This window comes from Strigops habroptila, chromosome 13 (genome assembly GCF_004027225.2).
Source record: "Strigops habroptila isolate Jane chromosome 13, bStrHab1.2.pri, whole genome shotgun sequence".
Lineage (NCBI taxonomy): Eukaryota > Metazoa > Chordata > Aves > Psittaciformes > Psittacidae > Strigops > Strigops habroptila.
Window position 1 is genome coordinate 6,785,513 of NC_044289.2, and position 24,600 is coordinate 6,810,112.

A 24,600-nucleotide genomic window follows, 5' to 3' on the forward strand; every position below is an offset into this window, starting at 1 on the left:
CATCTACTTGGACTAACCAGGACTGGGGCTCCACTATGGTACATGTTACACTCACTGAGTTAAGTCACTGTCTTAAAAAAACGACAGTATTCCACAAAGGTGTGTACCAGACAGCAGAAGGAAGGGGGAAGGCAAGAGAGCAGGACAATGTGATGGCATCAACCAGCCGTGTGCACAGGTTGATGGTTCTAATCCAAGTAAAAGTCGCTGGTTTTACAACTCTTCTATAATAACTCCCCCTCCCATTTCTAGTGCTTCTCCATTCACTCTCTTTGCTGCCAGCTGGAAAAAGTGACCCGGGGCTCTGTGCACACAGACATACATGCCTACGTGTGTGCATGTATCATCATCACATTGTAAATAATTCAGTGCTGCTGGTTTTGTCCTGGACAGTCTCTCCCCATCTGTACTTACTAAAAAAATAAGGTGGAAGTGGAGGAAACCAGCCTGCCTGTGTACGCCTGTTCGTGCAGACTGAGGGCAGACTAACATCTCGGCACTGTGTGGGAATTTGGGCCCCTTCCTTATACATAAACCACCCTCCCTCCTGGGGTGTCTTCTCCTTAATTACGTTCGCGTTAATTTAAGCACTTAGGACGGCTCAGCCTCTCCCCCAAGCCTGAGCAGCCTCCACAAACATCCTGCAAAGCAACCTGATCAGATGTTCCTCCTCTAGGCAGTTACACGGATTTTCTCTCCCAAGCGGTTTGGAGCGGGCGAGCGAGAGCGCTTGGGTTTTCCAGCCTGCTCCTCCCACCAGAGACAACCTCCTGCTGCCTCTCCGCCGAGCAGCACTGCGCACACGGCTCCGCCGCGGCGTGCGGGACGCGGGCACAGCGCACCGCTCCCGCTGCCGCCGCCGGGGGAAGCGCCTCGGGCCGCCGCCGCCGCCGCCGCTCCGTCCATGGGCCGGGGCCGTTAGGCAGCCCCCGCCGCCGGGCCATGCGCGGGCTGCGCCGCCTCCGCGGGGGCTGCCGGCCGCCGCAGTGAGCGCGGGGCCGCGCCGTCCGTCCGCGCCCGCTCCGCGCATGCTGGTGGGGCGCGTCCCGCGGCGGGGCAGCCCCGCGCCCCCCGCGCCGCCCCTCCGCAACCGCCGCCGAGCCGCGATGCCGGCGGCGGGGCGCGGGCAGCCCGCCTCCTGGCTGCTGGTGCTGGGCGCCGCCGCGCCCGCCCTCTGGCTGCGCTGCGTCCTCGCCGACTTCACGGTGGACAACGAGGTGCACTCCAGCTTCATCCACCGGCGGCTGCGCGGCCCCGAGCGCCGCGAGATGCAGCGGGAGATCCTCTCCATCCTCGGCCTGCCGCACCGCCCGCGGCCCCACCTCCACGGCAAGCACAACTCGGCCCCCATGTTCATGCTGGACCTCTACAATGCTATGTCCGTGGAGGAGGGGGCTGTGGGGGCCGCCGCTGAGGAGGGCGAGGGCTTCTCCTACCCCTACAAGCCCATCTTCAGCACCCAGGGGCCGCCTTTGGCCAGCCTGCAGGACAGCAACTTCCTCAGTGAGGCTGACATGGTCATGAGCTTCGTCAACTTGGGTGAGTGCCTGCCCGCTGGACACAGGGTGACTGGGTGGGGAACCATGCCACAGGAGGCTGGAGCAGGGTCCTGGCCACTAAGGGGAGGGCAGGGGCTGGTGGCACCAGCAGGGAGCTCTTTCTGCAGTGAGTTGGATGGGTGGCAGCCCACTTGGGCAAGGAAGGGCAGGTAGTGGCCCTTGGAGATGGTAGTTGAATGACACCAGTATGGAGAGGGCTCCAGCTTCCCATCACAGCATTTGGACAAGCTCTCCAACCTGCACGCCAACACACTTAAGTTCTTTGTTGTCTTTTCCCTTTGATAGTTTCTTGCCGCACCTCAGAAATTGGATTTGCAGGTAGGAGTTGAGCAGGTCTATCCCGTACCACCAAGGAAGACTTGACACCCAGGCAGGAACATGGGTCCCAGCATGGCACCTGTCTGGGATGCAGGGTCACCAGGGCTGCCTAGATGGATAGTTCCCTGCGGCATCCCAGCACCATGTTCCCTTGGCCGAAGGGGCTGAGCTGCTCACACATGTTTTCCTAATTGCTTGAGAGGGATTCCACAGCAAATCCTTATTTACTCCTGCAGCTTTTTCTGTTGACCCCAGTTTATGCAGCTAACTTGCCTCTTTTCACAAGCACATGTGGATGGGTTTATGCAAATGATACCAAAGTTGGCATGCTTTGTATGCAGCTCGCTAGGCTTTTCTAATTGGATGCCATGGCCCAATCTGATTGCCATTTCCTTGCTGTAGATTGCACACCCGTGTGGACTGACTTGGCTGGATTTGAGTAAAACATTGTCGGGATGAGCATTCTATTTTAAATACATAATTATAGACCTGGTTCACTCTATCCATTTTTAGACCTCATGTGCAGCTCTGAAACTACCACACGTACAGATTGGGTGCCTACAAGTTCAAGACAGAATCTGAATAGTATTTCCAAAACAAGATCAACTCAAACTTTGTTCCAAACAAAGGGACACGCAAAGACCAAGAGGAGCCCACCTCTGGCATATAACCTGCTAGGGATCATCCCCACTGCCAGTAAATCTGTTGACATCTTTATGAATGTCCCTGTTCTGGACACTTCCACTGTCTGGAACTACAGAGGCAACAAAGATTAAATCACCGCCTAAATCACCACCTCTCTAATCACAGCACTTTAACTAACTTGAAAAGACCAGTAGCTGTAAAGGCTCTGTGACACACGTTAATAATTACTAGACACGGTAGCCATCCTGGCACAATTCTTGCATGATAGGGAGACACGGGACGCTGTGGGAGATCTCTAGTTTGCATGAGCTGCACCTCCTTGTTAACGACCGTCAGCTTCACCGTGGGAAGCTCTGAATTACATCTGGCCTGGGGGCTGCACTCCCTGAGAGCGCTGGTGCTTTCCATTTGGAATTACAGTGTTTGTCTAATCGCTGCTAGATACTTTAAGCTGATCCGCAATGATACATTTAAAATCAAATATTTGAGCAGCCAAAAGTACCAACGGAAGTCAAATATTTAACTTGAGAGATAAGAGTGATCTTGCTAACATTTTTCTCTGTGGTTCTTGGGTCCTACACCTTGTACAGCCAGAGTGCAGGGAGAGTCCTGAACAGAAGACAAAGGGTCTTGAAATAACAATAGCGAAATTCACACTTCTGTTTCCATTTCGGTATATATAACCTTTATGAAACATGTAAGTATCTAACTGAAGGGAGTTTAGCCCTGGGGAAGGAGCTCTGCTCCACGGATGTAGTTATTTACTGCACAACTTGCATCAGTGAAACGGCAGCTCTCATATCCTGTGCTTCCTCTGTAAGAAAAAGTCACCTTTGTGGGAGGTTTTACGGGAAAGGAATTAACATTCAGGTCCCTGATTATTTTGAATACGAAGGAGTGGAATCGATCCATGAACCATGAAATAAAAATTACTTTTTGGATGTGTCTGTTTCTATGTGAGAACTTTTTATAGAGCAGGTTTTATCTGTCTAAGCTCTATGTAATCAATAATCGACATCCCAATGCGATGTGATGACTGCAATGGATATACTCATTCATTTTGACCTGCTGGGCTTTGTAGTCAGCTTAGAAATCCAAAAGTGTTCTTTATGTAAAATACCATGTTATTGAATTGCTGTCAGCATGGCCAGTGAGTAGTAAGCGCACGGGCAAAATACAGCGGTTTTTAGGAGGACAGGTGGAATTATTACCAGGAAGGCACATTTTGGAGGTTTATCTGTACTGTTTTGTTCCCTTGTCAGCTGTGCATGCCAGGACGAGTTTAAAAAGGACATAGATCTATAATAGCTTTCTTCATCGCTGTGCACACCTTTCATCCCATTATAGTCATCGGTCTTTCATCTTTATAGGACAAAGACAGGCTTGTTTATGAATTCTAATGAATTAGACCAGCCACTCACTCCCGTATATAGTCAAATACAACACCTGCTGTGATATGTACAGTTTTCTGTGACATTCAGGGAAAATTAGAAGATGTGTTGTAGAACTGATATTTTTTTGAGACTTTCCACAATGACCCCTTTTAAAGCAGAGCTGAATTCCTAAATGCAGACTAGTAAACTGTGCCCTAGTTTTGTAAGAGATACTCTGTGAGCATTGCATTTCACAGGTAGGCTTTTATTACTATACTAGAGCCATCACAATGAGGAAGTGTCGCAGCATAATAAAGCTTCATCTTAGAATGGAGGAAGTAAAAGTGAGTAAAGAAATAATACTTTTAAATTTCCATAAACAAAACATGTTAATTCCAGGCTTCTAAATGGAATTAACAAATTCTAATCTACAAACCCACTTTTTTTTTTTTTTTTTTGGCTTTGTTCATATTCTTCATCTATCGAGTTGTACGACCTTATAGGAGAATATAAATAATAAAAATATTAAGACTGCAAGATTTACTGGGTTATGTAGTAAAAAATCCCCAACACCATCCCCCCCTCCCCCACCCCCCCCAGTGAGTTCTATGGAGATTCTGTGTAAATTTGTTCCAGAGAATTTATACTGGGTATTGATAGGGAGGAACCAGAATACAGGTGCTCCATTTCAGGGCTGTGTTGTATAGAGCTTTGTACTAAGCATGTAATGTTACTGTAAAATCTTGACAATTAGTTAGATTTGGATTTATAACCAGTTAATTCGCAGGCTGCATTTTGTCTTAGCTTACACCTGTGCTAAGATGGATGGGGAATGGATTTGTGTCAAGAATGAAGTTACATGTAAATTAAAAGAGAATTTAGCCACAGTTGTCTGTTAATTACTGGCTAATTTTATAAAATTTATTACTATAATTTCAGTATTTGGAATTTCCTTTCAAATCCTGTCCAAAGCACAGTTTACAAACGGATCCATTTTAGGAACTGAAAAAACGCAAAGCATTTTTTGCACAAGTTGAATTTCAAGTTTATAAACAGCAACTAAGGAGTAAACATCCTCTAGATTACTTAGATGCTCTCTTCTAAAAATAATTGAGTTGTTCTTATGCGGGTAATCTTGCCTTGGTAAACAGACTTGCTTAGGATATTTTTTAAGAGAGTCGGCACAAGTGATATGCAATTTGTTAATTTGTCTCGTGGTTGATTATAAAATGAACAACATTGTTTAATCCTGGCAAAAAATGAGAGGGGGGAATTAGTCATTCTTGGAGCACATGAGAGTGACTTTTGTTAATGTAAATCAAGAAACTGAAGAGCCCCCAAGTTTCCTTTTATTTCATACCATCTGGCTATCCTTTTTGTTGACAAGTGTTTGGCATAGAGAACCATCTCTTTGCCCTTTAATAACAGGCTTTAACACTGTAGGGTATTAGAAAAAGATTCTATAACAGTTAAAAAATTTCCTTCGGGGAATACTTTATAAAGTGAGCACGGGCTGCAGGCATTTGCAGCTGTAACCTGGCTTGTGTTAAAATTTGGAAGGGGCTGCCTTGCATTCCAGCTCACTACAGGCCTTCATTGGTGTACAGCCAAAGGTTAATATAGATGTCACACAGTTTTTCTTTGGAGAGCCTCAGATATAAGAGTACGCGTACAGCTGTGTTTTTAGTAACCCTTTCATAATCACTTCTTTTAAACCTCATTTTCCTGCTTGTATAAATCAAAGATTTTCAAGGATATTTGACCTGGATTTGAACTTATTTGATCTTCACATATTTCCCACTTGAAACAAAGCTGATTAAATGTTAGCCGTGGATGCCTGGTCACGATCACATGGTTTGTCCATATATTAGGCCAAACCCTCGGCTTTTTTTTTCTCTCTCCTCCACCTCGTGCTGTTATAAGCTCTCAAACCTGAACAGGTACATCCTATAATTATTTTGGACAGCATGAATATATGCAACACTTAGTGGTATAAGATCAGCTAAGGTAGAAAGCTTGAAGCAAACTAAAGGTATGCAGTGCAGTTTAACCAGCAAGTAACCAGCAGCTATTCCTCGAATGTACAAAGCTAATCTAGAGAAAAGTCGATTCATTTCCCAATTTTCAGGTGCAACATGGCAGAACAGAACAGGAACTATTTATCTCTGCCACACGGGTGTGGTGGGAGTAGAGAATGGAGCAGCCAAGGACAGATGTTCGCATGCAAGGACAAAGGACATGGAAATGTCCCCATATGATGCTGTGCGGTGGATTTATCCCAGAATAGGGTCTTTCCTCTGTTCCCACACAGCCTGTCCTGGGGAGGTGAACCCCCCTCCAGGAATTGTCGTTTAAAAGCCAAAACACAACAGCTTGTAAACTGCTTTGAAGGAGACAAGCCTTGATGGCCAGCTCTCGTGATGCTTGTAACAGGAGTTAGGCACAAGTGAAGCGTACAGGACCTGCTCCCACCCAGGCACTGCTTTCCGTGGTTTTACTTGAGACTGAGTGTATGTGTGCATCCCTCCCGGCACTCCTGCTGCAAAGGAGCTTTAATGGCCTCAGGGCAGGCAGCATGAAACCAGACATTACGTTTTCATCTGTAAATAAGCTTGAAACATGTTTTCGGGTATGGGGGGAGAGATACGTGAGAGGAGGTTACACAAGTGGTTGGAAACATTAATTGAAAAAAAGATTATAACTATTAAAGCCTAGTCAGAGCTGTTGACAGGCTCCTTTTAAATAGGACACTGTGATGTTTTAGTTTAATACATTCTGGCAGTGTCACCGGGGTTAAGGCTAATACTGGGATGTGTGGATCCTGTCATGTTATTGTCAGGAGGAATGCAGGGATTAGGTTTAAAAGTGGCGGTGGGTGAGTGGTGCAGCTGTGTACACTTATTATAAAAGATTTAAGTCTCACTGGTAAAATCAATATATTAAATTGCAAGAGCCTCTGTTTTTAATCAGTTTAAATCAAATATATGTTAGTACCGTTATGGCTTCTATTCTTGAACCACGTGAGGAAATGTTAATATTTATATGGAAATTATTAATTTCTGGTTAAAATGATAACATGTTTAGTTTTATGCCTCTAAATTGTTCTAACTGGATGAATACCAGGGAGAAGTTGCAATGGTGGATGAAGTCATCTGAGCAAGAACACAAGTAAGCAAATTTTGATAGCTTGCCAGATAAAGAGACTACCTGTTGATACACAGCGTTAAGAGACCATGATATTTTAAGCACTTTTTCGGTGGTACAGTCCTCCTCTCTCGGGCATTCATCAAAATACTTAGGTGAGTTAATTCTATATATTATATATATAAAAATATATGCTATTATATGTGTATATTTCTTCTCTAAAGGGAAGGAACTTCTAAAGAAATGAGTGAGCTGTTTAAATTAGTATCAGGATGAAGATTTTCATTCTACAACTGTTTGCCTGCTCACGAGGACTAACCACATGGATAAAGTTCTGCACACGGATGTGTTTGGAAAATGGAAACCCAAGAGAAAATTCTTGGCTTGGTCTTCATTGGTGTAAATTGTCAAATTTCTACTGAAGCTGGCCCTATGGTCTCATTTATACAACCGTACGTCCAAAGTAATTCCCATAAACTCTGTCTTGATTTACAATAGCACAATTGAGAACAGAATTGGGCCAAAGAAATGCCCCTGTGTTGAAATAATGAGCATTCAGTAGTTTCTGCTAGAGCTCCACACAGTTTTCTCCCCTAATCTTTGAACTGTTTTTGAGGGAGGCTTCCTTTGCTGCAAATAATCAAAACATGAGCTAGCTCCTGTTAGTCTCTCCTTATGATTATTAGCCCAATCCATGTTGTTGAACTACAGCTGAATTCCCATCTTTGCAACAAACAGAATTTAACAGATAATGTTTGACAAAAATGTGAGTCTGATATTTCTTAATACAAGACATATTTCATATGGAGAAACTTCAGTGGTGAAAGATTCCTGGTATCAAAATATCTGAATCACAGTACAAATAAACAGCGTGTTGTAAAGACTGCAGGGCCAAATTCCATGCTGGAGTGATTCCACTGAAGTCAGTGGAGTTGTGCCAGGAGATAAACTGCCATCTAGATTTTTTGGTGCACATGTGAAAACCAGAAGTGTTTAAGATTTTGTCAGTAAACATCTTTGCTATGAAAAAGATCACAGGTAGCAAAGTTTAAACTGACTGTAATTCACATAGCTCTCTTGGAAATCCTTATTTTGTTGATGAAAACTACAGTTTGCTGAGACCCTCTTTATTTGGGTATATGTTCTACAATTCCATTATTTCTACCTAAATTTACCTGATTTACAGCAGGTAATGTGAGAGCCATTCTTGGGTGCAAGCCCCACAGTGCTGTGCCTTGCATGTTCTTTTACACATTTGTGTCGTCTACCTCTTCAAGTCAGTGAAAATCCTTTAGTGATCCAGATTGAGTGGATTGAATTAATGGCAACTCTGAGACTACAAGTTTTAGTGTAATTGCTTTATTGTTTTGGAACCAAGATGCTTACAATCCAGTTCCTGTGCAAACATGTTTAACGTGTGTTAATGTGTTTCCAAACCAGACCCTCTCCGCAAAATTCTGCTTTTCATTAATTGACATCAGTAGCATAGTACAGTATTTCAAAGCACTGGCCAAATATAAACTGTGTTTCTAATTTCCTTACTTTCCTGTGTTTGGAATGCCAATGTTAATTTGTTCCCATGGAAGAGTGAGAGCTGCCAACCACAGTTTTATATAAATGGCTTTACAGTGCAGGGCTGCCAACATTAAATGATACTTAGGAATTTTCATGACATTTTGTATTTAATGGTTGTGTGCGTGCATTTGAGAGAAATAGAGATATATGGGATGCTGAACAGCACAAGCATTGATAATCAAGGCAGACATTTGAAGAAATTTATCCTTTGAGCAGCTCTTACTTCATGTTTCTTCTCATTTAAGATTTTTAAATCATCTATCAGATATTACATAGCATATTCCTTGTGCTTAGGAAAAAAGCTATTTTGCAGTGAATTTTGTTGCTAACTGTCCAAACAGTTCTCCCCACCTAATAATTCTAGTTATTTATTAATAGATGAGCAGAAGGGCTTTTGTTTATATTGTTATTCTGATCATTATGGACAAGGTTGTAAGAATGTGATATTACTCAGCATGATAAAATGCAAAAGTGAAAAAAAAGCCACAACTAAGGAATAAGGGAATAAGATATTTTGATTAAACTGCCAACAGATATTTTTTCTTTAAAACGAGTAGCTAGATGAAATCATTTGCTTTCTTAAAGTCAAGCATAATCATAGTTTCTTTAGTGGAATGTATTGTCTTTATACATGAAACAAATGTGAAGTTCCCTTTAAACAAATCTATTTTAATCTGATGATGGTGAAAACAAGGTCTGTTTATGGATCTCTCCGTTTATTCCTGGAGGATATTCAAAACACAAACTGTTCACGTTTCAGTAGATTCCTCCTAATGAGTGCTGCGGTTTATCTCTCCATTTTCCCATTTTATTGGAACAGGTGCAGTGTCTGCCATCTGTGCCAGCCCTGCGCTATACCAACAAACAAAGTGCTGTTTTGGTTCACTGGATTTAGAAGTCTCCTGAGAGTAAAGAAATGAAAGAGAAAGAATTTAGAAAGTGCCTAGTGAAGGAAAGGCACTTCACGTAATGTGCTTTGTCACTCAAGTCTTCCCGTAAATTACCTTAAACTATTTCTAAACTGGTTGAAAAATTTTCTCCATGGAGTATTAAGTTTCCGTTGTATCTCGGAGGTCCCACGCTATTCTTTATCATCTTTATCCCACTGCAGTAGCTTCCAAGTTAGACTCTTTTGTTGTGACTTTGAATTAAATTCTGCAAGAGCAAAAATCCTTTTTTTCCTTGACTTAAAGTAGAATTGTAAATTTCCAGTCTCACGCTGTTTCTGATTCCGCCTCATTTAAAAGATACTGCAAACAGCCATCCGAGTTTAAACAAGATTATGTTGTAATTAGACAGACAAACTCATAATTATTTAAGGGCTAAACCACCACTACCAACCCTTTCAGGTTCATTTTGACAGTGTTTATCCAGTGTATCTGGAAAGGCTTACAATTAAAGTGCCTGAAGGGTGGGGATGAGATTTTTCAGCATGCAGTCAGTGCTATCGGGTCCACCTGGCCTGGGAAACTATGCAGGCTTTGTAGTAGAGCAAATCCCTTAACTTAGATCTTCATGGCAAGCTCTTAAAAGCTACTTTCCTTTTGAAAAAGAAAAGGGGAGGAGGAGAGGGAAGGCACTGCTTCCCCCTAAATAATAATTAAAACAAGCAAGTGCCTTCTTAGGCTCTTTACGATGAGGGAACACTACCACACTGATGGGGCCAATGATCCCACAGTGCATCATAGAATCATAGAATAGTTAGGGATGGAAAGGACCTTAAGATCATTTGGTCGTTTTATGAAGTTATGCCTGTTGTGCACAGTTGCCTTTCAAATGAGCAGAAAGCTTCCTGTCATCGGACTGCAGGCTCCCAGTGCTCAGTTCCACCTCGGCACAAACCCACTGGTGTCACCATGCCATATGCTCAGCTGGAGCAGCCTGGCACCAGGCCACCCAGCAATGAAGTCACCCTCTGAGGGGCTGGCACAGTGTTTGCGCCAGGTCTGGGGGGCTGTAAATCAGGTTGAGCTTTGACTCTGTTACTAGAGCCACTGGGTCAAATCCTGTCTTCAGGCACCTCGTTTCGCTGGCACCAGTGGGGCTGCCTACGTCCTCGGATCTTACCAATTGTTCTTTCCACAGCATAGGGGCAGTAAAACTTTTTAAAAGAGACCAGAAGAACCCTGGGAGAACTACTAAAAAATGCTCATAAAATAATATAGCATCAGTAGTGGGGAGTTATAATTCCAATGGAGAGACAAGTTTCTTACTGAGTAAGGATTAGGAACAGGGCTGGTAGTATTTCACTGCTTGTGTATCATCTGAAACGCCCATTGACTTTAATGAGTCCTTCAGCACCCCAAGGGAATGTAAATTCAGCTTTATCATTTAAATGGAAGATTAAAAATTAGTAATTTAGAAATTCTGAATTCTGGTGCTTACAACTTACTAGGGTTCAAATACTTTTCTGTCAATATTTTAACAGTTTATTTACATCAGCCAGGTATTTATAATGCCACAAATGATAATCGTTGACCACTAACAGGAATCAATTCCTCATCGTATCTCTCTTCTACCCACATGTCCAATGCTAGCAAGGTGCTCCTTCTCTGGTTCTCAAGGTTAAAACTTATTGTTTCTGTCACTAAAAATATACTGAACATTTTAATCTTGATACTTTTATTTGTTTATTACTGTGCAGTCATTATAATCCCACAGGGACTTTTCAGATGTTAATAGAGAGTACTGCACATCACTTTTCCTGAAGCTTGTGTGGCACTATAAACATCATGCTGAGTTTAAGGTCCCCTTTCTGACCATATCCTTAAAAAATCCAGCATTTGTTAAGAGAAAGGAGGGGATATTTTTTCCCCTTCTTTTTAACAAAAAGAAAGAAAGAAAAAAAAAGAAGTAACTTTAGCCTCACAATCTGCTAGCTACATAAAGTAGTTGAGGCAGGGAAAAACCAGAACTGCTAGAGATTGGTTGTTTCCTTTTGGAGGAAACAATAAATGTGCCCACTTGTATTTTAACAACATTACTACTGGGCCCCCTAATTACACAAATACTTGTAATAAACTGCAGAAGAGCTGAAAAAGAATCATTCTGTACAGATCTTTCTCTTCAGCTCAAAAAGAAGCTTTTGTGTAACCACTCTCTTAAATCTTGGCCCAAATCTGAAGATGAAGATATTTCAGCACTATGTGATGAATCATTTGTCTCCTGAGGCAGGTGAAAAAGAGAAGCAAATCAGACATGTGGTGTAAAACTTCTCCCATTGGTGTGAACGCAGCTCTGACCTCTGAATACAATAGTTCCTGCAACTCAGTGGCATGCATTATAATCGAATTACAAGAATACTAGACTCCACATCCACAGACATCTCCAAGTGTTGTGCTGCATTATGTTACCTGACACAGGGAACACAGAAATACATGGAAGAATCCAGAATGATGCAGAAAAATGTTCAAGCAAACCACAAATATTGTTTTAGAAAACAGTAACTGTCATTTTGCTCATTAGTCTGCAACTGTGAGATGAGGGCTGTTTCACTGAAAATATCACAGAGTAGGGTGAAAATCTAAGTCAGCGTGTCTGTAATATGCTGAAAGTCTTTCCTTCCTATATTGGCAGTTGCAGTCCAACAAAAGAGTAGTGACTGGTAGACAGTACAGACTGAGGTGGAGAGGAATCATCTGTGTTCCTGCTCTTGAGAGACACTGTCCTAAACTCCATACTCTTACTTCTGGGCTATTTTTAACGGTTGCACGCAACAGGACGTGCACTGTGTGCCCTTCATTCATAGCAAACCGATGTGAGGACACGAGGGTGTATTAGAACAGCTCATCTTTTACCCCAGAACTGCAATTGCAAAATTGCATTTGAAGACACAAAACCCAAAACAAAACAGAAAATGCTGTTGTTAGGGGCTGACTCAGGAGGCCTGAATGGCCCAACCCTAGCGAGAGGCTCAGTGTCAGGAATTCAGCCCTGCAATCCACAATGTGGTATGCAGGGTAGGTGCAGCTGATGTCACCGATGGGCTTATCTTGTACCAAGAAAAAAAATCCTCTTGTATAATAGGGATCGTGGGTGGGAATTAAACTGAAAAGAAGGCAGCTCCTCGCCTTTAGATGCTGTTACACCTGGGGCGTTGGCCACCAACATTTGAAGTGCAAAGGGGACAAACACACACACTCTATACATGCATATATATAAATATATAAATATGTAAGTATATAAGTATATAAATATTCTTCCCTTTGAGGGTGGTGAGGCGCTGGCACAGGCACAGAGAAGCTGTGGCTGCCCCATCCCTGGCAGTGTTCAAGGCCAGATTGGATGGGGCTTGGAGAAACCTGGTCTAGTGGAAGGTGCCCCTGTCTATGGCAGGCGGCTGGAACTAGATGAGCTTTAAGGTCCCGTCCAGCCCAAACCATTCTGTGATTCTTCCTGATGACCTTTCTGAAATAATAGTTTAAACTTGCCATCACTCTTAAGACGTTGGCATTTTACATCTGCCTCAGGAATATATGTAGATATCATCAACTTACAGATCTTAAATATTCATAGTTCTCAGGCTCATATACTGAGTTATTAAAGGAATAAACAGTCCCCTGCCTGTTTCTCAGTAAAAATAAAAGTGTTGCGTAGCAAACATTCCTAGAAAGCAAAAAGATCTTATGCATAAGCTGTGAGTCCCATCACAGGCAAAGGACAGAGAGAGGATGTGCGGTGGTTGGCAGTGATGGTCATTTCTGGGCAATGACCTCCTCTCTGGTTCCTGTGTCTAAGACCTAGGAGGCTGTGCTCAGTATCCCACCTGATCCCAGCTATCTGGGCAGCACAGAGGAAACATGATGATCCCAAGGGAAAATGAGAAGCAGGTCACAAAATCACACTTCCATGAGGAAGGGCACTCTGGAGTATCTTTTTAAGCAGAAATGGACGTCTTTAATCATTATTGTCCAAAATGTTTCCTTCCATCCCTTCAAACACTGTATTTCTATCTAAAAACCCTGGCCTAGAAACCGTATTAATAATACTGGACCTCCCACATATAGAACACCTGAAAACACACGATAGACTGAAAACACAGCCTGGATGCGAGAGGAGCTCTGCTTGTGCAGGGATTTCCCCTCCAGGGCAGGCAGACCTTTCCCTTGAATAGTTGGTTGCCCCCTGATCTCCCTGTACTTGCCTGAGAAAGGTGCAAATGTTACTGCACAGACAAGCTCAAAAGTCCAGCCGGTTGTGGCCTTATGGCACAGCTTGGAGTGTATACATTCCAAACTGAAATTCTGCTGATTCCAGTCAAAGGCTTGAGATTCTTATCTGATGGTCACATGTATGATATCGACCAGTTATTTTGTAATATCCCACAAACTACTTTCTCAACCAAACCATAATCTGGGATTTCAGCTGAGAAATCCAGCAAGTCATACCTGGATCCAGCATTGAAACCTGGAAAACTGGTTCTTGAATTATTTTCCTTCTATCACAGTAAACCACAAAAAAGGCTTGGTTCCTTGTGCCTGCGACTCCTGCCGTGTTCCTCCCAGACACCCTGTGCAGGTGTAGACCCACGCTCTGGAATATTTGGGGGGATGCTGGTATTGTTGTGGCAATACAATATTAAAGGAGGATTAATTAGATTTATGTTATTTGTTTGGGCAGTTATTCAGTAGATGAAAGGAAGTCTAATGCAAATGAAATGAATAAGCCTTAAGAGGCCAATGTGCAGTCACTTCTCCACTCGCGTCCCTTAGCACAGACGGCGCAGAAATGGACACATTCCTTTGACAAAAATGAGGCATTTGAAGATTCCTTCAGCTGCACTTTCTCTTTCAAGTGTTGCCAGTAGATGCACAATATATACATGTGCTTTTAAAAGACTTTTATTTTGAACTCAAGATGTGAATCTATGGCATTAAGGAAAGCAGAACAATCCTTTATTTAGCTGCACCTGCACCTTAATGCCTAATGAGTTTAGCCTGATGGAATCCAGACCTCAGGAAGGATTATAAATTCTCATTTGATTTCATTTACTTTTAAAATACCTTAAACCAGCTGTACCAGTCCAGAATCCTGTCCTTATTTCTGTATCAGTTTTACAAATGTTGTTGAATCTTTTGCTGTATTAAGTAACTTTATGCTATATAATAATACCGCAATAGTAATAAGGAACAGAAGGCAACTTGAAAAACTCATGTAGTGGAAGATAATTAGCAGCATATAAGCTTGAAAAGCATCAGTTTACGAGCACAACTTTCATAAAGTTGTTCATGCTCTAGAAGCAAGGTTAGGAAAAAGTAGGAACTAAGTTGGTAGGCAATACCCTGTCAAGTGTAAGGCAGGAGTCTGGCCTTGCCAGTGGGGATGAACACCCTCTCCAGGGCATTAGTGGTACATTTAGCCATTTCTGTCTGTTTTGCATGAACACCTCAGAGACACTTGGGCAGTGACCTCCCCAAGATGACTGACGCAGGCTGCTTATCGTGAACGATATCTAATTTATCAAATACATTTGAAGCCGCCGTAGTTTGCCCCTGTTTAGTTACTGGAATGCAAGAGCATAATCTGATGCCATCACATCTCTGCATGATCAAACCATAGCATTGAAGAGTTACTGTATTAAGATCTGCTTTTTCTTTGCATGTCCTCTGCACATGCCTTCTTGCAGATCAAGCTGCCTGTGCACGCTTCCAGACTACCAATCGCTACTGGGCTGTCTTCCTTTTCCTGTGGTTGTGTTAGCACTGGCTAAAAACACTTGAAGGAAATTTTCTTGCCTTCCTCCTGACCTGGAATTTGGTTTAAGCTGAAGAAGAACTGGTTCATACTTGGAAGCTTTCAAGAATGACCTGGATCCTCTTATTCCAAAACCTGCATTTCATCCCAAAGAGCCCATTTTAGGTTTCCTGTAGCAGTCTCTCACACCACCTCTTATCTTCCCTGGCTGAATACACATTATTTCTGAGCAGATCTGTTCAGCCACTTGTCTCCCCTTCCTTGGGCCTGGGGATGTGTTTCCATCTGCTCAGCGCGGTGCGTACAAGCAGACAGGGCAGACTGCTGGTTTTTGCATCAGTGATTTTTTGAGAGGCCTCCAGCAGGTTGCAGGAAACACCTTGGGCCCCATTTGTCTGCTGGTTGGACTGGGGAATTATTTTTCTCCATGAACCATATTGTCGCTAACTTTTTCTCCTCTTTGTGCTCTGCAACCTCCTCCCCCTGGAGATGCCCATCACCCTGCTTTCTCCTCTAGACCAGTACTGCCCTTGTCTGTGCTGTGCTGCCACCTTGGCCTCCTCATCCATCCATTCTGATCCTCATCCATGATTCCTCCCCCTCCTCCCCACGCTGCCACTATTTCCTTGACCCTTGGATGCACTGGCAAAATGTGTTACTTGAAGTTCACGCCTAACTCGGGCACAGCTTCCCTGTCAAGTTGGCCCTGTCACCAGATACAACTCACTGATTTCAGAGCACCAGGAAAGCAGCCTTGACGTCCCCTGAATTACAGCAAGAGAGAGCAGTGTAACGTAGCAGTCATCTCTGTCCAAAAAGGGAAAAGAAAAACATATTCCTGCATCTTCACATACCTCCTACAGCTGCAGCCAGAGGATTTAGGGTTTAGGGGATGTGTTAGACAGCAACATGCCTCTGCTCTTCGGCTGTGTTATTCCATGCTATCCATTACAGTGCAGCGGAAAGAAAGCAGGAGTAATGATGAGCTTCTCCCTGTCATTTTGCTCACTCTTCAGTTTGAGTACAGGGACATTCCTAGAGGAGGGTGTAGAGAAAAGCTGAGATTGCCGTTGGTGGGCAGGAAGCTTTGCGGCTGCCTTAGCCTGCCCTGTACAGCCTGTGGTGCCTTCAGGGAGCTATATGAGTTCTTGGCTCGGAGCTGCTGTCCAGGGGCACCCCTATCTTTCAGACACAAAGGGACACACAACAGCCCCAATCTGTCAAGTTTAAATACCAGCCTCAGTTAACCCGGCTCCTGGTGAAAGCATGGGACATTTTGTGATGGCCACAATGCTGGCCAGTTGGGAGGACATAGGAGGAGCCAAGGTTTGCAGCATCACCACAGTCCTCAGCTTGCCTCCCTGTCTTGCTGGAAAAATGCCACCCCAAGGAGCTGGGAAAGGGAGAGGTGCTGGGAGCAAATGCCCAGGTCAGCACTGCCCTGGGTCCCCCCTTCCTGGTGAAAGGAGGCAGAGAAACAAGATCTGAGAGGTCGTTGAGGGATATTTCCTTATATTGGATTCCTGAAAGATGCAGGTAGAAATAGAGGGAATCTGTCTAAAGGAACCTCTTCATGGAACTCCCATTTGGTTCATTCTCCTGTCACCCCCCATTTCTCCATTCCTTCACACACCTTAACCTGCAGCAATCCTAAGTGTGTTACAGCAGCTACAAATGGATTGCAGCACCATGTGCTGCTGTGTTTCACATGCTAAGGCTGTGAATAAGGTATTCTGAAGAAACACAACTCTTTCCTGCTTATTTAACTTTGCTTTCCCCAGATGCACATACAGACACTGCAAACTCAGTGTCAGGATTCACGCCACGATCAGTCTGTTTACTATTAGGAGAGTTTCGTGTTCACAGAGCAGTCCCACGTGTAAATTTTTCACAGTACCTTTCAGCTAGTCTGGCTCTGATTTCAGCAGAGAAACCACAGCATAAGTGGGTACCAATCAGGGTGCACTAGGAAAAGAAAATGGATTACCTGTGCATAACCTGCTTAGATATTCATGGATGTTCTTTAAGGAGAAATAGGTTTTTTACCATCAAGTATTGCCTTAAAGTGCCTGCAAAGAAATCGTGGCAGGGGAATGTCTCCAAATGCAGAAGGCAGCATGCACGCTTCTCTCTGTTCTTTCCCTCGCAATTATGATGTTTCCCTTTTGCCATCTGTCATCCTAAGGAATTTTAACTTAAAAGTCTCCTGGGTGACACATGGGGCAAGAGGATGTGGTGACTCGCAGCATCCTCTCATCCCCACACCGCATTCTTTGGCAGTATGGATTGCAGGGAAGCAGGTGGCTCCTCATCGCTCTCCAAAGCCCTGCCTGAAGTGGGTACGACATTAACCCTAATGCTGGAAGAACATCAGAAAGTGCCCAGGCATTTTGTTAGAGAAATACCCATTTCTGTCCTTACTAGCTGAAGTTTAACTTGGTCAGGAAGAACTTGCTGCTGCTTCGGAGATAATTAAACCCATCTTCCCTCAGCCCGCTGTTTGTACATGCACAATGATACCATTGTTCAGAGTCATGCAACACATATGCTGACATTAAAGTGTTTAATCTTGTAGTACAGTATTCCATTATTTTTTGGACATCTGTACATGATAGAAAGGCTACGTATTAAGGGATTTGTTGACAAAGAAATGGCTAATGCTGATACATGTGTGGACTGAAAGGATCTTTCCAAGATCCTGTGTTCAGCAGCAGAGAGAGTGCTCCTTCCCAGGCCTGAAGCCTGGCACAGATGTGATATGCACTGTTGCTATTACCACTTTTCAATTTATAACAAGGAGTCAGTGTTTAGAAGAATTTTGGAAGCTCCCTGCTGGGTTTGTGGCTAGGTGGTCTTGCTGGCAACACCACCTTCATGCTGAAAGCTGAAAAAATGAAGTGATAGAGAAAGGAGGAATATTAACTCCAGAGGGCTTTTTTCCTTTCCCCTTTCAAAGCACAAATGCTTAGCCCAGATTGCTTTGCAGAGTGAGCACTAAAGAATTTTGAACACCCCTGTTTCTAACTTCTGGGGTTGCGATCAGTATTTATGGAGTCTGGTTTTCATCTAATTTGAAATGAATGCATTAGTCCTGGTTTCTGCCCATGAATGGGGCAGGACTTTGCCCTGCTGCACACTGAATTTACCATGCAAGAAATAGCTTCTCACCTTCATCTCGCTTTGCCTGGCTGCAAAATGGGTACATGAGCACTAAGCATCTTGGTGCAGGTTCACTTCTGCTGAGTGCTGCTTTGGCTCAGAGCAGCCCCTTCTGCAAAGGGCAGATGGGGACAAGACTGGTGATGGGATGCATTAATGACTTACAGAAAAACCACAGACTATTTTTTGAGTAAGCTTATCTCACAGACCAAAATCAGGGGTACATTTGTTTTTCCTTAGGTTTCTCCAAAAACCTGCAGTAACTTTTAGACGAGTTGGAAAGCTCCAACTATCCAGTGTAAAGAATCTCTCCAAATACTGTTTTTATCACTCTTAAAAAAATAATCCCATCACACAACCCAGGACATTTGCTCTACTCCATTTATAGGTCTCCAAATTTATACTCTTTTAACTGTTTCTTCAAATATTTCTTTAACTGCTGCTTTAGCTGCCTAACATCAGCAAGTAAATCTTGTAGCTGAGAGGATGAAGCAAGTGAAAACCAATCACAGAACTTCTCATTCTCAAATTCTTGCCATTATAAATTTCCTGCCACTGCCCCTGTAACTATCACTGTCAAGCCCAGTGAGGAGGGAAACATGCCTTAGCAGAGCGTGGCCTGGTATGACATTATGGCAATCTTTATTATACTCCCCCTTTTCCTCAGAAAAATATAAGGAATGATCTTGCACTTCTTGCTCAATAGGGAATCCCACTGAGCCCAGTAGACTCCACTGCAGAGGCTGCTGGATCCTTCCCATAATTGGTTTCCTCCATCTTGAACCTCACTAACATAAGGAGAAAAGGCCTGTATTTCGTAAGTGAAATGGTGTTACCCACCAATTTAGAGGCAAAGAAGTGCAATTTATAGAGGGAACATTTAATGCCTGTTAATTAGAATCCCATCAAGAGGTCTCCAGTTTGGCATCCTGAAAGTTTACAGCACAATTTCACAACTGCCTCAAGCCCCAAGTCCAAGGGATGGCCCTGCCCTCCCCTCTCCGATGTTGGGAGGTCCCTGGTCCTCCTCCTGCCACCGCTGCTCTTGAGTGGGCTGGATAAGGATGGGATCCACCTGAAAACTCATCTGGGAAAGGGAAAGCTATTTTCCAGTTGAATACGTTTCCTGACACCTACTGGGGTGGACCTTCCCTTTGAAAGCAGTAACATACATAGCCTGACAATGCTCGTGGACCTGGTGGTCCCAGGGCAGCTGGTTTCTAGGAGTCTCATGCTCTACGCTGAAATGATGCAAGAGAGTTTCTGAAGTTTTGGCTTTGATTTCAAGGAGTGGTGATGGAGGGAATTAGAAGTGAATTTTCTTGGAAAATTCAAACAACATTTAGCACTGCTGGCTGGAGGTGGTGTAACCTTTCATGAGAACGCTAACGCCAACATCTATCCACTGGCACACTCTGAAGAAATTGTGCTCGTTTTCTGTAGCTCTGCAGCTATTGGAGGGAAAGCAGATAAAGATTTTCCTACCCACTAAACTCACCTACATGACTTCTTCAGGCCCTGGGGCCAGGCAGTCACAGGTAGGCTCTGAAAACCGTTTAGACCTTGATACTGGAGTGTGGCTGGGTTGTTTTTGGCATCCAAATCCTGAGGGGTTTCTTAGGCAACTGCTGATGGCTCTGCAGCCTCCTGCCTGGTTGAGAGGCTGAGGCGAGGGGGTGTTGTCTTTTGGAATCTATTTTCCTTTCACTTATCTTTCAGTCTCAGGAATTCAGGACCTTTAATCTATTTGAGATTAAAGTCCTTTACAAATCCCTTCTGGCCTTTTTTGGGAGTAAAGAAGTTACAGACACCCTACTGCACATTCTTTGTGTTGCTTTTTTTCATGGTAAATGAGAAACAAGTAGCACTCTAATTGTTGTGAGCACTACAATAAATGAGACTACTCTTAAAGTGCCTTATAAAAACAATTAACATATTGTCAGGTGAAAGTGTTAAGAGGAAAAACTAAGTTTTTGCTTGTTTAAATATTCAAAATATATTCCAAGTGTTATCACCCAAATGTGCCAGGGAAGAGGAGGGAGAATTACCAAAGCTTTCCCAGTTTGGCAGCCTGAGCACAAATCTACTCATCTGGTGTTTACTTTGCTTTGAATAAGATTTTTTACATCTTCAGAAAAAAAGAACATAAAAATACTTAGGTAGCTAGATTGGCAAAAGTAAGGCCTCCCATGAAATCAATTTAAATGAGTGGAAATATTTCTATTGACTTCCCTAGGGTTTGGATTAGCTCTTTAACACATGTGTAATAATTATTTTTTAACACAGCCATTCTTGGCAAATTATTGCTGTGATTCACTGGGTTTTTTGCTTGACACATTGAGTTAGTGATTGACATTGTGCTACTGCACTCAGTACTAAGGCTAAAGCAGTCTGGTTTCTTTGGTGCATGTAGAGAGAAACAATAACTACAAAAATACGCTCTATCTCACCATAGTAGTTGCTGTCTTGTGTCATGCCCTGCCTACCATCAATCTGTATTATAAAAACAGTGTTTACAGAATTAGCTCAGGTCGGCTTTTCACTTACCAGGAGTGATTTACAAAGAAGCTGAAAATAGTTGGGGCTCTTGTTTCTAGTCTCAACATATTTTGCTGTGAAAATGACCAAATCTGGGACCAGTTCAAGTTTCCCAGCTTTATGCTGGTGTGTCATTTGCTTTAGAAGCTTGGGTACCCAAGGGTGTGAAACCAGGCTCACAAGCTTTTCTGTCCAACATTACTTTCCTAGTACTGGTTTCAACTGTGTTGCTCTGAGTTCTAGATGTCAACAGTCAACACTTTTTCACCCCTGCATCTGAATGTTTTCAAGTTTTGTATCTGAAGAGTACACTTTAGGACATGTCAAAACAAGTACCAAGTATTTGTTGACATCTTATCTCCGGCTTTCCCATATTTTTGGATCTGATACCTTGCTACTTCACACCTGAGTGCATGTATCCATCCTGTTTTCTTTTAACCATCCCTGTTGTTGCACAACTATGCCATCCTGCCTCCTCTTGCATCATCATAATGCCACGACAGAGTCGGTTTGGGGAGACAAAAGACTTCAGAGAGATGAAAGCCCTATCTGCATCGGATAGATGAGAGCAGTCTGTGCAGCAGTCAGATTGTGGATAGATAGTCAAGGCCAGACCTTCAAAGATGCTGAGTTTACTTGCATATTTGCAACAGAGGTGTGGCAAATTTACTGATAACCACTAACCTAAGATATCTGCTTGTTTTGGTTGGATCCCCTTAATTATCCCGCACACTTTTTGGTGTCTTCTTATTTTCTCATGAATCCGTTCTCTGCCTCCATCCCACAGCTCCCAAGCCCCATTGTCTCAACTTTTCCTTTCCCAAAGGACTATGCCAAAGGGAGTGTCTGATGATCCCCATCTACCTAGCTACAATTAACTGCCACACTCACCATGCCCAAGAGTTATTTTGCACCAGCAGATTTTGAGCCATGTGTTAAATTAGGTCAAAATTTGTCTGCAGTGGTTGTGCCTCCAAAATGTGATGCCACTTCTAGAGAGGAGGAGAGGCACAAATTTACACATGCATCACCTGTGAATGACTTTGGATTGTTTCTTTAGGAGAGGAAATCCACTGTTTTCCCACAGCTATGGCATACATTCTGTTTCATAGCACAATTATTTTTCAAGGGTGTTCTTCCTTTTCATATTTTACAACCTTTGATTGCACATCCAGAGCTTTGGTTTCCTCTCCAAGCAGCTGCCTTGCCAAGGCATTTAAATTGTGACGGTTTCTGAGCTGGAATTTCCAATGTTTGAAATTAGGAACTGGGCTCAAACCAGTCACATTCGTTAAAAGCCTTTGAGTAGTAGTGATTTGTAAGAACTATGAACCTGGGATAAACATGAGTTCAAATTCTTTACTTAGAAGGGCTATTAAGTATACCCAGCAAATATTCATACTGCTTGATGACTTTTAAGGGAGCATTTAACACGTAATGGCTGACAAACAGCTGAAATTAAGTCCTTCAAGAATAACCAAAATGTTCTCATTATGGTATGTTGTGTCAATGGGGATCGTGGATTTTATAGATCTGCAGCGGAGAAACTACAGTTGTATTCGAAGAGCGGGAGCAATTCTCTTGACTGTTTGGGTGAACATTTAAAAAGCCACTCTCCCTCTTATTTTTTCTTCTAAAACACCACCCTCCCTCTCCCCCCATTCAAACTCCTCAGGTAATTAATTGGAAATGACCCAGTTGCAGTGTTGTCAAAGTATTGACTAACACCCATCAAACTCGGGAGACTCGGGCTTCTTCAGCACTCCCCTGCTTACCTCGTGCTGTTGTGCTGAAGGTATTACTGCGGTCTACAAAAAACACATGATCATATGTACTGTACCATATGTTCGCAAATACCAGCACACAGCAGCATGAATTAAGGATAGGATTTCAGCCTTCATAATGGAGAGTCTTGCTTTTATGAGTTTGAGTCAGAACCTTAACATTATTTTAACATAGATTTTGGTGTTTAATTATGTAATAAGATTTACTGCAGTCATCTAACAGATGTTGATTCAGGGTCAGTGTTTCTCATAAATTAGTTCTGAAAGGATTTGTTACTTCTGGGTCAGCAGATAGGTCCAGAGTGCAAAGAAAAAGGGGAAAAACAATAAACAGAGTTGAAGGGTTTCTTGGGATTCTTTCTTCAGTTACATATCCACATATTTTCATGATCTTAATGACTATAGCCACAGGAATGTTTGCTTTAACACTAAGATGGCTCAGGCCAAAACCCTATATCCAAACATCTGCAAAGCATGGGAAAGTTCAAACTTCAGGGCTTTCTATTTTATGACCCTGGCCGTTAATTTTTCATACTAATATGACACATTTTTCCTAGGGCTCTGCACTGGGAATCCCTGTGAACTCCAGCAGCACCTGAAAAAGTTTCATCTTCATGTGTGTGTTGTCAGACTTTGTGTATCAAGTGCAGCTAAAGGCTGGTGTTGGCCGATGTAGTTGTCATCACGTACATACACTGAAAAGGTGCACTCACCTTCCTTTGAATATTCAGCCTTCCCATGTCTTTGGAAGCAAATCACACTGGTACATCCCACTGCTAGACTTCTCTGTAGTACACCCCGTTGGTGCTCTTATCTGCAATATGACTAAAACCGCATGACATTATATTCATTCTTCTATAGTTGTGGTTAAAGGAGCTATACCATGTTAAAATACTTTTTCTTCGCCTCTAATTTAGGTGCAGACAAATTCCTTTGAGGCTGAAATAGTACTCTTTATATCTTACTCTACTGAGAATACTTCGGAGGAAAGGGATCGAGGCACATTCAGTAGTGTTTCTAGCACTTACAAGGCAGTTTTAGCTTGCCAAATGTTTTACAAATAGTGGTGAATATTCACAATATTCCTCCGCTTCAAGGTACGAGAGACTGAGTGATCTTCCCCAGGCTGTATGAGATGTTCTAGGTAGGAATGTGACAACAACGTTGTTCATTGAGTGCACGCTAAGACTACTCAACCTATAAAACTATTTGCTGAACTTAATTGCCTTTGTCTTGGAAAGTTTAGGGGTTTCATACCTAAAAGACTCCACTTAGATGACTCCCTGCTATTAGAAAGAGCTCTGAAGTATTTCCCTGAACAGCAATCACACAGTGGCAAACTGCGAGTCCTGGACTCCTTGCAGAAGTAATGTGTGAGAGGAGGAAGAGCCCGTGGCCAGCTGCTGAGCCCCAGCCAGCAGAGCAGCGCTGAACCTGCTCCGTGTGAGCACTTGGACACAGCCCGGATCCCAGAGCTCCCCACACTCCATCCCTGCCACAGGGGAGGCCCTCGCAAGTGCTAACGTATGTTTGTGCCGGGCAGCACTGTAAATCTAAATAGCACTTTCCAGACTTAGTCTTGAAACTCCTCTTTTTCAGGAGTAATTTCATTTAAGTCAATGGATTTACACAATGGATTTACCGCTGCCAGAAGAGAATCAGGCCTGTAGAAAGACACATGTTCTTTGCCAAGAAAATCTCAGAGCTAACTACTTGAATTGTGCAGTTGAGCTGCAGGGAGGTCAAGTGGACAGATGACGGGACTGGGACATACAGGAAGTCCCTGGTTCAGACCTCAGCTCTTAAAATGTC

General features: G+C 43.2%; 1 protein-coding gene across 2 annotated transcripts in view; it reads left to right on the forward strand.

Annotated features, from left to right (window-relative positions):
* Positions 1–778: 778 nt before the first annotated feature.
* BMP7 (bone morphogenetic protein 7) overlaps positions 779–24,600 on the forward strand; it is a 47,295-nt gene continuing 23,473 nt past the window's right edge. Inside the window, exon 1 of one of the 2 annotated variants that reach the window (XM_030503432.1) lies at positions 779–1,539. In XM_030503432.1, the coding sequence (XP_030359292.1) occupies positions 1,029–1,539 (511 nt within the window). In that variant the 5' untranslated portion in view covers positions 779–1,028. The remainder of the gene's footprint in view (positions 1,540–24,600) is intronic. The other variant, XM_030503431.1, reaches the window with a different exon arrangement.